General features: G+C 53.9%; 3 protein-coding genes across 3 annotated transcripts; 2 read left to right on the plus strand and 1 right to left on the minus strand.

Annotated features, from left to right (window-relative positions):
* Window positions 1–2255: 2255 nt before the first annotated feature.
* Window positions 2256–2822, minus strand: B0I36DRAFT_356196 (uncharacterized protein; the record flags this gene model as incomplete). Its single annotated transcript, XM_046157556.1, has 1 exon — window positions 2256–2822. The coding sequence occupies one exon, from the start codon at window positions 2820–2822 to the stop codon at window positions 2256–2258; it is 567 nt and encodes a 188-aa protein (XP_046004474.1).
* Window positions 2823–7383: 4561 nt separating this feature from the next.
* Window positions 7384–8408, plus strand: B0I36DRAFT_340523 (uncharacterized protein). Its single transcript, XM_046155950.1, has one exon. The coding sequence runs from the start codon at window positions 7390–7392 to the stop codon at window positions 8002–8004; it is 615 nt and encodes a 204-aa protein (XP_046004475.1). The 5' UTR covers window positions 7384–7389; the 3' UTR covers window positions 8005–8408.
* Window positions 8409–10156: 1748 nt separating this feature from the next.
* Window positions 10157–10908, plus strand: B0I36DRAFT_356198 (uncharacterized protein; the record flags this gene model as incomplete). Its single annotated transcript, XM_046157557.1, has 2 exons — window positions 10157–10361; window positions 10613–10908. 2 exons carry the CDS (start codon window positions 10157–10159, stop codon window positions 10906–10908), a joined length of 501 nt encoding a protein of 166 aa, XP_046004476.1.
* Window positions 10909–14224: the final 3316 nt, after the last annotated feature.

Raw genomic sequence — 14224 nt, forward strand, 5'->3', positions numbered from 1 at the left:
GTCCTTCAGCATCAAATCATGGCCAAACTCAGCGATGGCCAAAGTCAGCATTGCTAAGGACGGTGCAGACAGAGGTCACGGTCGAAGATCATGAAGCGCGATGAAGGACTGCTGCTGCCCCCATTAGCCGCAACCAAGATCTACTCTTTCGACCACAATGCTCTTGCCCGGCCCAGCCTGCGGCTCGTGAAACCGCGTGTACCACTCGTCGATGCCAAGATCGCGCTCTCAGCCTTCAGTAGAGCAGCAGCCCTGTTGCACAGCGTGATAGCTCCCGGCAATCGCACAATTGGCGGTTCAAGGAGAGACGACATGCACACGCTGTGTTACCACGTCAACTCGCACCAGGTCGTGCCCAGGCATTTGTGTTCAGCCTTGAGGCGTATGAAGCGTCTGAAGCCAACAGCGATAAGAGTTAGTCCGTCGATACGAACTGTCGGCATGCCGAACACAGGACTTCATGCCACCCAACACTCCTACTTCCTGCCCAAGACATTGCAACGTGGCGAGACGTGCCGAGACTAAAGGCGGCGACAGCAGCGAGCAAGAAGGAACATGGTCTCGCCAACACATAGAGCACTGCGGACGGACTCACGACAACGGCACCTTCACCGGTCTTTTGATCAAGCTCGCTCGCACGGGCGAATTGATTGCATCACTAGCGATGAGGCGGTGTTCACGAACATCCACGGCAACCATCTCAATCAGGCTCGGCACATTGATGGCACGGGTCGACAGCCCTTCACATCCCCAGCGATGACACTCTCGTACCTGAAAATCGCGATAGGACGTTGCAAGGTAAACGCACAACCGATCCTGGCATCGCGAGCGTTGGTGTTGGTGAGAAGCATCACTCTGCCGGTGCCCTTCACATCAAAAGAGCTCCAGACATCAAGTATGAACATTATCAAGCCTGGTTGCTCTAAACCTACCACTCGCTCAGTGCGGAGGCGGCCACCATGAAAACTTGCAGCAGCGACCACTTGGCTTCTTGGCAACTGCATCTGCGCGTGACGGTGAGGCGATACTCTAAGAAGGCTTTGGGAAACGACGGAAGGCGGAGGAGAGAAATAAGCCTCCATATGTCTGATGCTGCCACATAAAATCTGTAGACCTTGGAATGCGCCACCAAGATCGATGGTCTATTATTGGATCGTGAGTTATCATCGGGGTGACCGTGATCGCAATCGAAGCCGAGGACGACGGTTGACGGTTAGAGAGCTGTCACTGCGCGCTAGGTCGACGGGATCCTGGGCTTGAAGAGTGGCCATGTGGGTGTCAGTGAAAGTACTCTGTGATTGGAAGTCAGCCAGATAGGCGTGGTTGTGTTTGGATTGATTGATTGATTGCTTGTGTGTGCGTTTGGACGATCAGGGCAACACACTATGGACAAGTCGATATTTACTGGCATTTCAGGAACGAAAGGGCTGTGCAAAAATGCTCTGGAGTCCAGGTACATGTGTGCCTTGAGTTCCGCGCACCAACAGTATGACAGTCATATGCTCGCCAGCCAACCTCTCTCGCCCCCCTCTCCTCCACTTGTCCTGTTCCCACACACACAGGATGCTTCCGCCAACATCCACCCAGCTCTCCCGCGTATCCAAGATCCGCCTCTCGCTCTCGCCCCGACAGCGTCACCCAGCGGCAGCTCAGTTGTCTGGCTTAAAGAGCGTCCCATCTCCTCTTTCCCTGCCCAACATAACAGCGGCGACCTGCCACAGGAGGGCTCACAGATTCTGTCTGGACAGTTATCCGGCCAGCAGCACCCACAGCCTCAGCAGGCACATCTGTCACAGCAGGCTCGCGATTTTCCTGTTCTGGTCACTACTGGGGCTGAACATCAACAGGCTCCTTCGTGCTACACTCTCGCCACATTTGACATTCTGGAAGCAGAACAGCCGTCTTCCCAGGCCCACAAGGTTCCCGCTCTCGAGGCCGGACATCTGCCGACCCATCAGCCCCATTCTGACCAGCATTTCTGCGAGTGGTTTGCCCAGCGACACCGCGAGCGCCTCCAACGGCATGAACCGGTGGACGAGATCAATAAGCTCATCGCAAGAGAGTTCCCTCAGTGGCAACTCGAGCAGGCCGCTGCCCAGCACCAGCAGCGAGCCGAGGCCGCACCACAATCTTCGCCGTCAGTCTCGATAGCTACGCTGTGTGCCCTGTCTTCGTCTCCGCCCATCTTGTCAGGCTCCATCTCGACCATCTCGACCCGGCAGCAGCAGCAGCAGCAACCTGCTCTGCCAGCCCGACTATTCGTCGGCTTCCACCGAGAACAGATTCTGAAGCCGGGCGAGCTGGTTGATCTCGTGCACCGGCTCACGCCGTTGGAGGCGCTCGCGGTGTCGCTGGGCAAACCACTCGCAGAAATGCTGGTCAGAATGGGGCTGATGGGTCGGCAGATGTCCGGCCTCGAGAGCGGGAACCTTGTGGGCCTGGGAAGACGGCTGTTCTGCTTCCAGAATGTCAAATGTGGCGAGAGTGTAGCACGAAGGAGCCTGTTGATGTTCAGCCCCAGTAGTGACCAGAACAGGAAAATCGCGAGCCTGCTGTGACAGATGTGCCTGCTGAGGCTGTGGGTGCTGCTGGCCGGATGGCTGTCCCGACAGAATCTGCGAGTCCATCTGTGGCAGACCGCCGCCACCGTGGTGGGCAGGGAAAGTCGAGCCAGACGACTTTGCTGCCGCTGGAGGGGAGTGATCGACAGGCGAATCTTGGGTGCGTGGGAGAGCTGAGTGGAAGCCGGCAGAAGCGTCCTGTACCTCAAGGTCAGCCCAATATTGCAAGGAAACGTGAACACGATCGGGTAAAACACACATTGAGCGATATTCACCGGATTCTCAGGAATGAGACTGTCCCATGAAAGGTGCTCCGGAGTCCAGGTCTGTGTGTACTTTGACTCCCGCTCAGAGACAATGTGATAGGCATATGCCCATTTCCATGCCATATGGTTGAGCGGGGTGACGCTGGGGGGATTGAGTTGTCTGGGCTCGAGACGATAAACTGCCGGCACTGCATGTTCTGCGCCATGGCGCAGGGCCTGCCGCAGGTACCTGTCGGTATATAGCCTGCTGGTCGTCCGCGCCTGGCTGGTCGCTGTTGCTCGCTTCTAGCTCAGTCCGGGTGGCAGTGCAGCGTGCAGCGTGCTGCGGCTGGGTCGAGATAGTACCTGCCAATGTCGACGGGGATGGAGACAGGGCACGTAGCGTGGCTGTCGACAGAAATGGCGACGAGTGCGAGGGCTTGTCGATACGCTGTTGGAAGAATTGCTGGCCGAGGTGGAGCCGCCCGGGCAAACTCTGCGAGCCTATCTGCGATCCCGCTAATGCAGTGCCGCGTGAATGGGAAAGGGGCGGGACGATAGCTAATGGCCAACTCGATTTGAGACGGCACAGAAGGGGGCGTATTCGTGAACCGAGTCTAAGCCGTGCGTAACAGCTGCGTGATATCTTGGTGGAAGCAACGTGTGGCTCGAAGTCAGCTCAAAGATTTAGGGCAAGGGCGAATCCGACGGGGTGAAACACACTGTGAAGTCCTGGATATATTGTATAGCGCACTTCAGAGGTGATTGTCAGGAGGTTGTTGTTTGTGAGAAGGCTGTGGCTCATCAAGCTGGTCGGGATTCGAAGGACTCAAAGGAACAAGAGCGACCTGGTCAGAGTTTGAGGTCCGTCGTGGTATGTGCTATTGCGCGTAGTGAGTTCTGAAAGACGGCGGTGTCCCATCGCGCTTGTGCTGTGATAATGTACGTACTTAAGTAAAACCTATCGATATGGATGCCTGCAAATTAATCTACGCGCGGAAATCCAGGAAGTTGTGGCCACACCAACATGGCGGCGCTCATGAAGCCAGAGAAACATTTCTCACCAGGCAGGTTGCCTGCCCCCGAAATAGCTGCATCAATGCAACAGGCAACCACAGAGCTGCTTTTTGAAGGATGTGCCACAATGATAATATGAGCGAAAGTGCCATGGGCACGACCCTTCTGGCCTGCGTGGGACAGTCACCCAGCCTCCATCCACGTTGCCACCCGGAGAATTGATTCCCGCAGCTCAGCGCCCTTAGATCACGCTCCGCTGCTCGCAAGATAGAATGGCTGGAGACAGTAAGGGGCAAGGGCTCGGACAAGCCTCAATGCCTCACGCTGTGCTGTGGCAGCGTGTCTCGGATGTCTCTGAGCTGTCTCGGCTGTGCCCACATCACAGCCACTCAGCTGGAACAAGCTCAAACGCGGAGAGTACAACAACAAAGTGGGCATCCGGTTTCCATGTCTCGACATCGGACGGCAGGATATCTGACAGATGGTGGTGAAATTATGCGTGTCCCATATCACTCCACGACGTGGCCCTTTGGCCTGCACTGGCGCCTCCAATGGTGATCGGTTCGTCTGGCGTCCATCTGGCCGTTGATACGCGCCACTCTCGCCCAGCGTAAGCCAAGGCTTGTGCGGGTAGGCCAACACGAACGGTCCATTTCATGAAAGTCTAGCACACCAATTCGATAAGAAAACTACTGTTCACGAGAATCCGGTCTTTCCCCTTGACGCGAAGTGTCCGAGCTCAAGTTTGCCCATACGTCGTCGGGCTTTGCCAAGTCTAAGTAACGTAGTCGGAACAGCGGTCATTGCAACAGCGGTTCTAGGTCTGGAACCTGGCTATCTCGTCCAATCCTCCCTGCGCACTAGTGACCGTGTCCGGCGGGCTCATTCACCGCCAAAGCTGCTGCGTAGGACTCTGCGGGCGAGGAGGGTCACATATGTATCGAGCCACTTCCGCTGCTCGGCTGCCCTAGTATCCAACGGCATAGCTGGCGTCTTCAAGGAGCGCTCAGAATATATAGAAGTCAGGTGGGCACTGAGCTAGGCAACGGCTGTGCAGGCACGCATGCTGTTGACCACGCGGTCACGCAGCTTTCTTGTTGATTTTGTGACTTGGCAAATATGAGGACCCAGCGCCGCCTGGGTCGCTTGGCATGGCGACGAGCGGAATCAAGCTACCTCTGAGAAAGCTTACTTAGTTTGATGTCCGGAATGGTCTAACCAGTTCTCCATGCAAGGTCTGCTTCTCAGCGGCATCAGCAGGCAAGTCTTCGTGAGTTTTCAATAGGACATCGTCATAGTGCTATGTCCCCGGTGTCAGAGGCGTCGAGTGCCTCGCAATGACCAAAGAGCAAGAAACTTGTTGTGCTCCAGACAAGCAATGATCGAGGTAACAGGGCGCTGATCGCTGCTATTTAAGCATGTACACAGGCGAAGTAAAGATGATGTAAGGTGCGCTGCGGACGCCAGTCGAATGCTGCTAGAGATTAAGGCAAGTCCTTCAATATATTCCAAAGAACCACATGCTGGTTCACGTCGCAAAACGAGGGCTAGACAGCACGATGACATACCTACCTGTTCCACTTTAGTTAGATGCCTGGCTCGCCCCAATGATGGCGGGTAGGTCACTTCAACCCTGCAGACTGCAGGCATGAACGACATGAATGTAGCCCTCCCGCGCCACTCAATACCTATCAGAGTCCTCCCTTCTCGCATAGTGGACAGTCGAGGGGAGGGACAAGCAAGATGAGGAAGCACGGCCAGGGGCTGCTGCATTACAGTGTCCGGACTGTAGAAGCAGTGTACCATGCGCGTGCGCAACACGCTTGTGGTAACTCCAAAGCACAAACCTACATGCGCGTCTGTTACGCGCAAAATCGGGCTAAATCGGCCATCTCTTTGCGCACTGGGTGACAGGCCTACCTCCAGGTTGAAAGGGGCGGACTCCTCTGGACGTCCGGAGGACCAGTACCAGTGGCGTTCTGCCTTCACTGGCGCTATGGGTGTGGAGACTCTCGGAGAATGGACGACATCCTGCGCCAACGTGTGAGGACTGTCCGGTATCCTCAACGAGGGATTGCCTAGGACAGGACGGACGGTTGACAAGGCAGCCGTCAGGTCGACATGCTCAGAACGCTTGCGGCATCGTCACGGAAGTCTTCCCGTCACGGGAACAAATTACTCCTGCCGTCCATCCCGGACCACGGTGTGGCGACCCTCCGTGTGTGGGTGACCTGACACGTGCTGACCGGCCTGAATTTCAACGCACACGACCTCGGCTCCTGCTCTGTGCTTGACCTTGACCACAACTACAAACGGCGCAACGCATCCCAGCAGCCTTCATAACCACAACGCCACACTTGTGAACTCTGTGTACCTGAGCGTCTTGAACGTGAACGCACATAGGCTTGCGCTATGCGCAGCTGATGGGCAGACCCTGTTGCCTTTTCCAAGGTCAATGTTATCGCACTCGTTGCTGGCAACCTAGCGTACACGAGGGCTTGTAGTTGGATGCTCCCGGGGCGCATCGCATACGCTAGGCATTCAGACAAAACATTTCTCAGCTTGACTGCGCTAAATTATGTATATGGCGTCTCTGCGCCTTGCATGTCTGACAATAGCGTTCCGTTGTTTTCCTGAACAGGGACGCAATCAAAGATCGGGTCCGCCAACGCCTGTAACACCTTGATCCTTCGACGCCCTCCTGCACTCCTAACGGCAAATCGACCACGCTTCAAAAGGGTGCAGGCCAAGCCGTCGGCGATAATCCTGATTGCTGGGCCACAAGAAGCAACGCGATGATTTGTGAGATCGACTAGTTGTTGCGCAGCTCGAGAGGACTGACATGATTATGTATGCCGCCTCAAAAGCTGTTGTCGCGATGGGCAGCGCTGGGCGATGCAGTGAAAGTTTTATCTCGTGCTTTAGCCGCTTCGGCCTCCAGTTTTGCCATGGGGAGTGGGGCCGCGGGGTAGCCTGCTCCTATTCCCAGGTTCGCTCCGTGGATCCCATGGAGCCTCTCCCGCCAGCGACCTCACCGTCGCAACAAGGTCTGCTTCCCGTGCGCGTCCGGGCCCTTGACACCCTCTACAGCTTATCATCTCCTCCCACATCTCCTCGAGCGAAATGGGACGCGTCACAACTTCCAACGCCGGGGCTGCGACCACGAAGGCTTCACAGGCACCTGAAGCGCCCGTCGCGAGCTGTTCCCTTCTCAGTCTTCCACACGAGCTCCTCCTCATCATCATGGAATGGCTCGATCACTAGTCACTTTTCCAGCTCGGCCAAGTATCGAGGGGCTTAAAGACCTCAGTATTGAGTCCTTTTGAGAATGTTCCGCAGAGCATTGCCATTTGGGACAGAGAGGGAGGGTCTTCAGCCGCGCTTTTGCTCCGATTCTCGAGGACCCGGTTCTGGGCCTTGGTGTCTGTCATGTTGACATTCATCCACCTCATCCTGAGATCATCCCTAGACAGTTTCGCGACCTAAGACCAGAAGTTCGCGGCGTAAGCCAAGTCACCCACCAAGACTTTACAGAGCTGCTCGAAAACCCGGCTTTTGGAGTCGGCATGGGGCTGTCCAGAAAGAACTTTGACTGCCTTGGATCGAAGAACCAAAGCTTTTTCAAACGTCGTGTGCAGTCCTCCTATCAGAAAGGGTGGAGTCATGCTGAGATTGTCCGACTCCAATTCGTATTGCTCGGGGAAGTTCTGCCAAATCTGGAGAGCATGACAATCATGGGCTGCGACCTTGTCCGTTCGCGGAGACCCGTCCCTTCGCAGAGAAACCCTCCCAAGAGCCGTGAGGGGCCTTTCACCAAGGTTCACACGCTCCTCATTCACGATATCCGCGAAGAAGAACACGTCTCACTCGCACAACTCCATCTTTTCCCAGGACTACTGCGTTTGTCCTTGCGCTCCACTCATCTGAGGACATCAACCACATGCAGCCTTAAGCATTTGAGAAAACTCACGATACATGATTGTTCCCTTGACAGCAACTCGGATTTCACCAAATTACTTCAAGCTTGCCCTCGGTTGGCGGATCTATCGGTTGGAGACATCTTCATTGGCGTCTCCGACAGACAGGCGCTTGGCATCAATCGCGTGGGGAATGCCATCCGCGAATCTTCCCCAGAGATTCGACAACTACGAGTGGACCTCAAGCCGCGGAAAGACGACTAATTTGTCAGTTTGGCGGGTCTCAAACACCTCGAAGGACTGACTATCGACCTGAGCTGCTTAGTCGATGGAAAGGCTGGGCTGGCAGACTTGACTTCATTGCTGCCGGAGTGCTTACAACGTGTTCAAATAGCTGTTCATCCAACTACCGCTGCTCACTATGGCGTAGAGAATTCCGAGCTCCACAAGCTGTTCTGCTCTCTGAACCTGTACAATGTACCGGGGCTCGTAATCATGCAGGGACGGCAAAGGGTATAAAAGTGCCTAGCTGGCTACTAGACAGTCCTGATGGCCACGGAAGAATGGGCTACCCTTCCAGCAGTTTCGTTAGTTTGACAATGAGATAGAGTTAGATATCCACAAAGTAGTACAGTAACACAACAGCGTCTTTATGGCACTTGCCAGACTACGAGATAAGCAAGTCAACAGAGTCAAGGCTATCGACATCGCAGTTCACGTGTTCAGATGCTCGCCTTACATCTCATGTAACCAAAAGAGATCCCCCAACACGCACACACGTTCCGGCTTTGCCCGATCACCTGAGCACGAAGGAGGAACAGCGCTGAAGAGATGAATTGTCACAGCGAAGGTGTCAGCCGGGCTTGGGGGGCGGATAAGTGTTATACAACAGCGACGCAGCGTGGCTCGATGTCAACGAGTGCATGCTACGGAGCGACGACCCCTGTAGTTCAACACCAGGGAAAAACTGACTTGGAGGGCAGAACATGTAGAGACAAGCTTTATCGAGTAGCCGCAACGAGGACGTGCATGCACAAAGCTCAAACAGGGTCTCGCTATTGTACTCTACGAGTCTTGGTTCAACGTCGAGTCCCTGTAGGTGGACGTGGGCCGTCAAACACCTTTCTGTCAGTAGCAATCCAGATTTAAACCTGAGAACCAATCGAAGATCTCACCACATAACGGGACTAAATTGTACAGTCGTAATTCCTCCTGCTCGTCTCGTGTTTAAGACATGCAGTGCTCTCCCATCGCTGGCCATGTAGTCCTAAGTGCTGGAGGACAACAGATGCTGATCACCGACCAGTACACCTACTGATTTCATGTTTTTTGCTTTATCCAGGCGCTTGGAGATGTGCGGCCGATGATGGAACTTTCACCCAGAGTATTGGGATTCTTGGATACGTCGTCTCCCCATTCAGCGCAGCGTCGGATTGTTGAGGGTATGGGAAGACTGTGGCAATGCAAGGGACACATTATCTAGAACTAGTCGAGAAACAGCCCACGCTCCAGATTCCGGTCAACAGTGCAGCGGTTCTCCGTTATCTCGCCGCCGCGTCTAGCGTCGCCTGCAGGATTTCTGTGACGTGTTCAGTCTCAATTTTTGTCCAGTGTGTTTTGTGGCGTAGCAAGCTATGTCGCCTTGCAGAGCGTCTTGGTGCCTGGTTAGTTGGCCTTGCACATTGTCGCTTTTATTGGCCATGTCGCCTGATTATTGCAAGGAGTTCCTGAATAAAGTGATAGGGTGCTGCAAGGTGGTGGGTTGTCTTGCAACTAGCCCCTTGCAGCTTGGATCACGCCATAGCACCAACCCGTAGCGTGTTGTGTCGAGGAAGTTATTTTAAGGGCTGAGTGAGCCAGATTTTTGCCGTGAAGGTTTTCATTGTTTAAAGCTCTGGACCGTTCCACCGTGCCTCATCTCTACAAAAAAACTATCATCCCCCATGCGTGTATGTAAGTTGATCTCTGGTGCTCCCGCGGTCATGTCCCATATGATCTCACTGCCCAGGATTACAAGCCTTCCCCACACATAGCTCTGCCTGACCTCTGCAACCTCCTACGTGTAGCGGACTCGGCCTTGGCCGTTAAGGACGGACAGACCACAGTCTCCAACGCAGCTACCAAAGGAAGTTCGGGCAATTGACCGCAATCATCAACAGGTCAGTAAGCGAAGCCAGCCCATGGTCGGATGCCTGGGAAGGTCCTCCGAGTCTCCAGTCAAACTCGAGGAATGACGCGGCGCAAATGACACTGCCTAAGGTACTCAACAGTCTCAGTGCAGTCACCCCTGCCCACTGTGCAGGAGATGTGCTCCCTGAACAACCAATGCGAAAGTTGATCACGCGCCTTTCATGCCCTGTACCCTCTCTCAGCGACATCAGCGGGCCGGATGACCCACTTACGCGAAGCGTGAATCATGGCCGGCAACCGGAAAAAGGCCTCCTGTGCCCGCCTAGTGGGCGCGGCCACCCCTTGGTGCGCTTCAGACTTCTCTCTCAGCAGTGCACGACAGTCCCTGGATCCCAAGGCCATTTCCGGTTTCCCCCGCAACAGCCAGCGCCGCCAGAGGATGAACCGAAGAAAGGACGGACAAAGCCCAACAGAACTCACTGCAATGTCAAGTATCTCCTCGAGGAACAGGACTGTAATCGGTACCACAAGATTGACCTCAAAGCATCTTAGAATGAGGTCCTCGAGAGATTCAAGCCCTTCCAGTAGAGGTTTCCTAAGAAAGAATTTGATCGCAGGGTTCAAGGTCTTCAAGGCGTCCACTATCGCGAGAATAGGGCCATTCCGAAGCCACAGGGTGAGACCAGTGGTCGAAAAATATGCTTTCTCCCCAACGGGCGCGTACTTGCACACGCTTGCAAAGTGCAGGAGCAGAGCGAGTACAAGTGCATGTATGTGCTCATCTACTTATTCCCTGAGAGGGCCAAGAACTACTCCTGGGTGCATCCCGAACGCCGTCAGTTCGCTACTCGGCTGAGTATGACCACATTCTTCACCTTTGCTAGCATTAATTTGCTGAACAAGGACATAGACATTGAGGGGATGCAGGAGAGGGCACAAGCCAAACGACAGGCTATGGAGCGTGGCACTTGGGCGGGAGACAACATCTGCATGTATTGTGAACGATACGACCCAGAGATGGATTGTACAAGTGGTTGAAAGCAATTGAAAACGAGGTCTGGTATATTTGACTTTTGCAACACCGTTCCCATTGAGCAGATAAAGCAAGTAAATCGGCTAGTAGATCTTGATCAGACCGCGTTTGAACTTAAAGACTGTGGCTCCTCTTCTACTGATTCACTATGCCTAGTACTTCGACAAGTGTCTCGGCCCCCAAGCGCCTTCTCGGACTTGACTTGATACTACATGCCAGAAGGAGGCCAGAAATATCAAAACTGATCAGCATCGGACATAGGATGGACAACTTGGGGATTTCCACCCACCGCTTCGGTGACTCTCTCACAGATCGCTCTTCGTTCGAGAACAAAGACCTGTTGCGACGCGTGGAAATGCGTAGTATCTGCATTGGAACTAAGCCCCGTGCGCGATTCTTGCCCACTTAAGGACTAACGGGGATGTCAAGCTGTAGATTGCGTTACCATAGTAGTGTTGGCGTCGTATAATAGTCCAGTCCGTGGGTGGCAGGGGTTGGTCAGCAAGACGAACAGTTTAAGCACCAAGTCACATTGGCTGCTGATACAACACCTCTCTTGCTGACCTGGCCTCCTGCTCATCAAACCACGGGGTCTTTTGGTAACATAGTGATTTACTGAACCAAAGTGGACAAGATGCTAATAACAGAGTGTACATATTGCTTCTCGGTCCTATGATCACAGAAATTGCCACCTTACTCATGCCGCCGATCTGCTTGAACAACCCGAAGATCATCAAAAAAGTCAGGCCAGTTTTCGTCCCGGCTCATCTGAGATGGGCACAGCGCGAAATACTCTCGAGTCTCCTCAACTATCACCTGCCGCTCCCTCGCCCAATCTGAACTTCTAGAACTATACAAGCCAGGAATACCACGCCACTGGAGCGTTGACCAGGCGTCCAGACCCGCTAGGCCACAACTCTGCATTGTTGTGGTCCAAAAGAGGTCCTCCTCCGCGGTGCTCTGCGTAGTGAGGACAGCAGCACCGTGTAGCGCTGTTCGCCACTTCATCTGCCATGCTTTATTACTTGACAGATTGAGAAGTTCTTGCTGGAAGATTTTCCTTAACGTCGCAGATGTGGCGTGCTCTGTGGTGATATCTGTTTGAGGGCGAGCGTTTATTGTGAACTGACCCAATTGTTTAGCAAAAGGGGCTAGGGTTGGCATAACTTCTGACAATGGCGGCCACCGTGAGAGGTACATGCGCCTTACTTCAGCTGAGTAACATGGCCGGTTCACGCCCGGATTCAAGCATGCCCTCCTGCTGGACTTGAATAGTTCTCCATATATGGCCATGTGGCAGACCATGTCAGCCGCCATCCCTGTCTCGTGCAGCAAGTTCTGGTATTGCCGATCGCCTTGAGTTTGCGCCACGAAGGCCACAATTCGGCTCAGTATCCAGGCCATGCGCCGGCTGGATACCCCGGGGCCGCTGTTACTGCTGCTATCATCGACACACAGGTCGCGAATGTCAGCTAGGGTCAGCCCTGCCACTTCAAGGGCGAGCATTAAGATTCCTCGAGAGCCATCTTGAAAGGCACCTTGGAGTCTTGTTGTACGCGCAAGGTCCCCGATAGCCCAGTCAGAGACCTGACCTGCAACCGCCAAAGCGAGGGTATGAACCCACGGCCGACTCCCCCATGCCTTTGACTGCTTGAAATCTGACCGCACAGCAAGCGCCAGAATTGTTCTGGGTGAGATTCGTTCGAGAGTAGCGTGCAGAGCCCTGCACGTGGCCTGTAACTGTATCAGGGTTCGAAGATTGTCGAAATATGCCGGCAGAAAGGTCAAAATGTCGAGAGGAAGACCGAGCAGGGACATTGTGATGAGCGAGGTCCGCTTGTTGAGAGCAATGAGAGGTTGTAGGTCCTTGACGCAGCCTATCTATCCGTGGGCCAAGCTCTATATTTGGGACGGAGCTTTCGAGCAAACTTTGCCTAGTCGCCACTTGACTGTCTTTTCTTGGTGACATAATAGCATAAGCGCTGACGGATGCAGGCGAATGAGTACGGTTCTTCATACGGTGTGGAAGCATCTGGCCCACACTTAGACGCTTTTTGTTCGTCTTGCTGTTTGGTATCCTCATCAATGTTTTCTAGTACTCATTTGCCCCCGGACAAACACTTCAAACAGCACTGCAAAATCTGATCGACGAGCTATTCCCCTTCCACCATCGACGTGGAACCCCGAAGGTCACTCTTTTGTCTGACCATGCCATAGACAGTGCCGTGGAGTCCACGAATTTACATGAAGGACTCACCACTGGTGTTATCAGGCAGAAGGGCGGAGAGTTTCGTGGTTGCAAACGAGAACACGCGTCATTCAACTATACGGACGACTCTCGTGCAGCCATGTAACAGTAGTACCCTGGAGCCCGCACCTTCGACGAAGCCTGCCTTTCCGGACGCCAGGCCATTCTCGATTCTCGAGTCGGGCACTCACAGCCATAACTCCTAGGGGTATTGTGAGACATTGAAGGTAACCGTGTAGTAGATAGGGAGATTGGTTAGTAATGACAGGGCGGCCACGCTTGTCTTGCAGAGATGACATCTGGCATCCGCCCTGAGATGACGAAAATAAAGATTGTTGCTATTAACGGCAAATCGGAAGCTTTGACTTTGAAGTAACCACGCTGCGCTAAATATACTGGGACTATCGGTTCGTTTGCTGTCCTAGGAATCCTCAAGCACCTTGGAATAATACATACAGCCGGCCATGCATGAACTCATTCCAATTTCGATTGGGATTCATATTGGGATTTTGAGGTCTGAGCCCTGCAGTCTGCCTTCAGAATCCAGTTCAGGCAGCAGAAACGCCCGTACAGCATGATGACCTTCAGGGGCTAAATGAGCTGTTGGCCCGGCTTTAACTGATCGCCAAAAGTACGCACCAACCAACACGGACACCCGAACTCGACTTATCGAGGTGTTGGGTTTCTTTATGCTCGTCGAGCTTCTCGGCGGAAGTGGCGGCTTGGCCGAGCACCCGCCATAGCTATTACGGCCAGGCGAAGATCGGGCCACCCTGCACATGATACTTGGGAGGTCCCATCTACGTCTTACGCGCACGAGGCTGGTGGAGGAGCCGACACGGCCTGCCCCTGTCTGTGAGGACGTAATGGTTGTCCAAGCGGGAGTGTTTGTGTGCCTGCCGGGATATACAAGTCCGTCGTTGGCAGAAGTTTGCGTAGTTTTTCATGGATATGCGGTTCATATCTCGGCAAGATATAATCCAACTTGTCCTTGATGAGATCAGGAACGACCAGTGGAATGGTCTCTTCGCAGAACAATAATAGCTGGTTATAATGATGGGAGATGAGATAAC

The sequence above is a fragment of the Microdochium trichocladiopsis genome (genome assembly GCF_020744255.1).
Source record: "Microdochium trichocladiopsis strain MPI-CAGE-CH-0230 chromosome Unknown B0I36scaffold_15, whole genome shotgun sequence".
NCBI lineage: Eukaryota > Fungi > Ascomycota > Sordariomycetes > Xylariales > Microdochiaceae > Microdochium > Microdochium trichocladiopsis.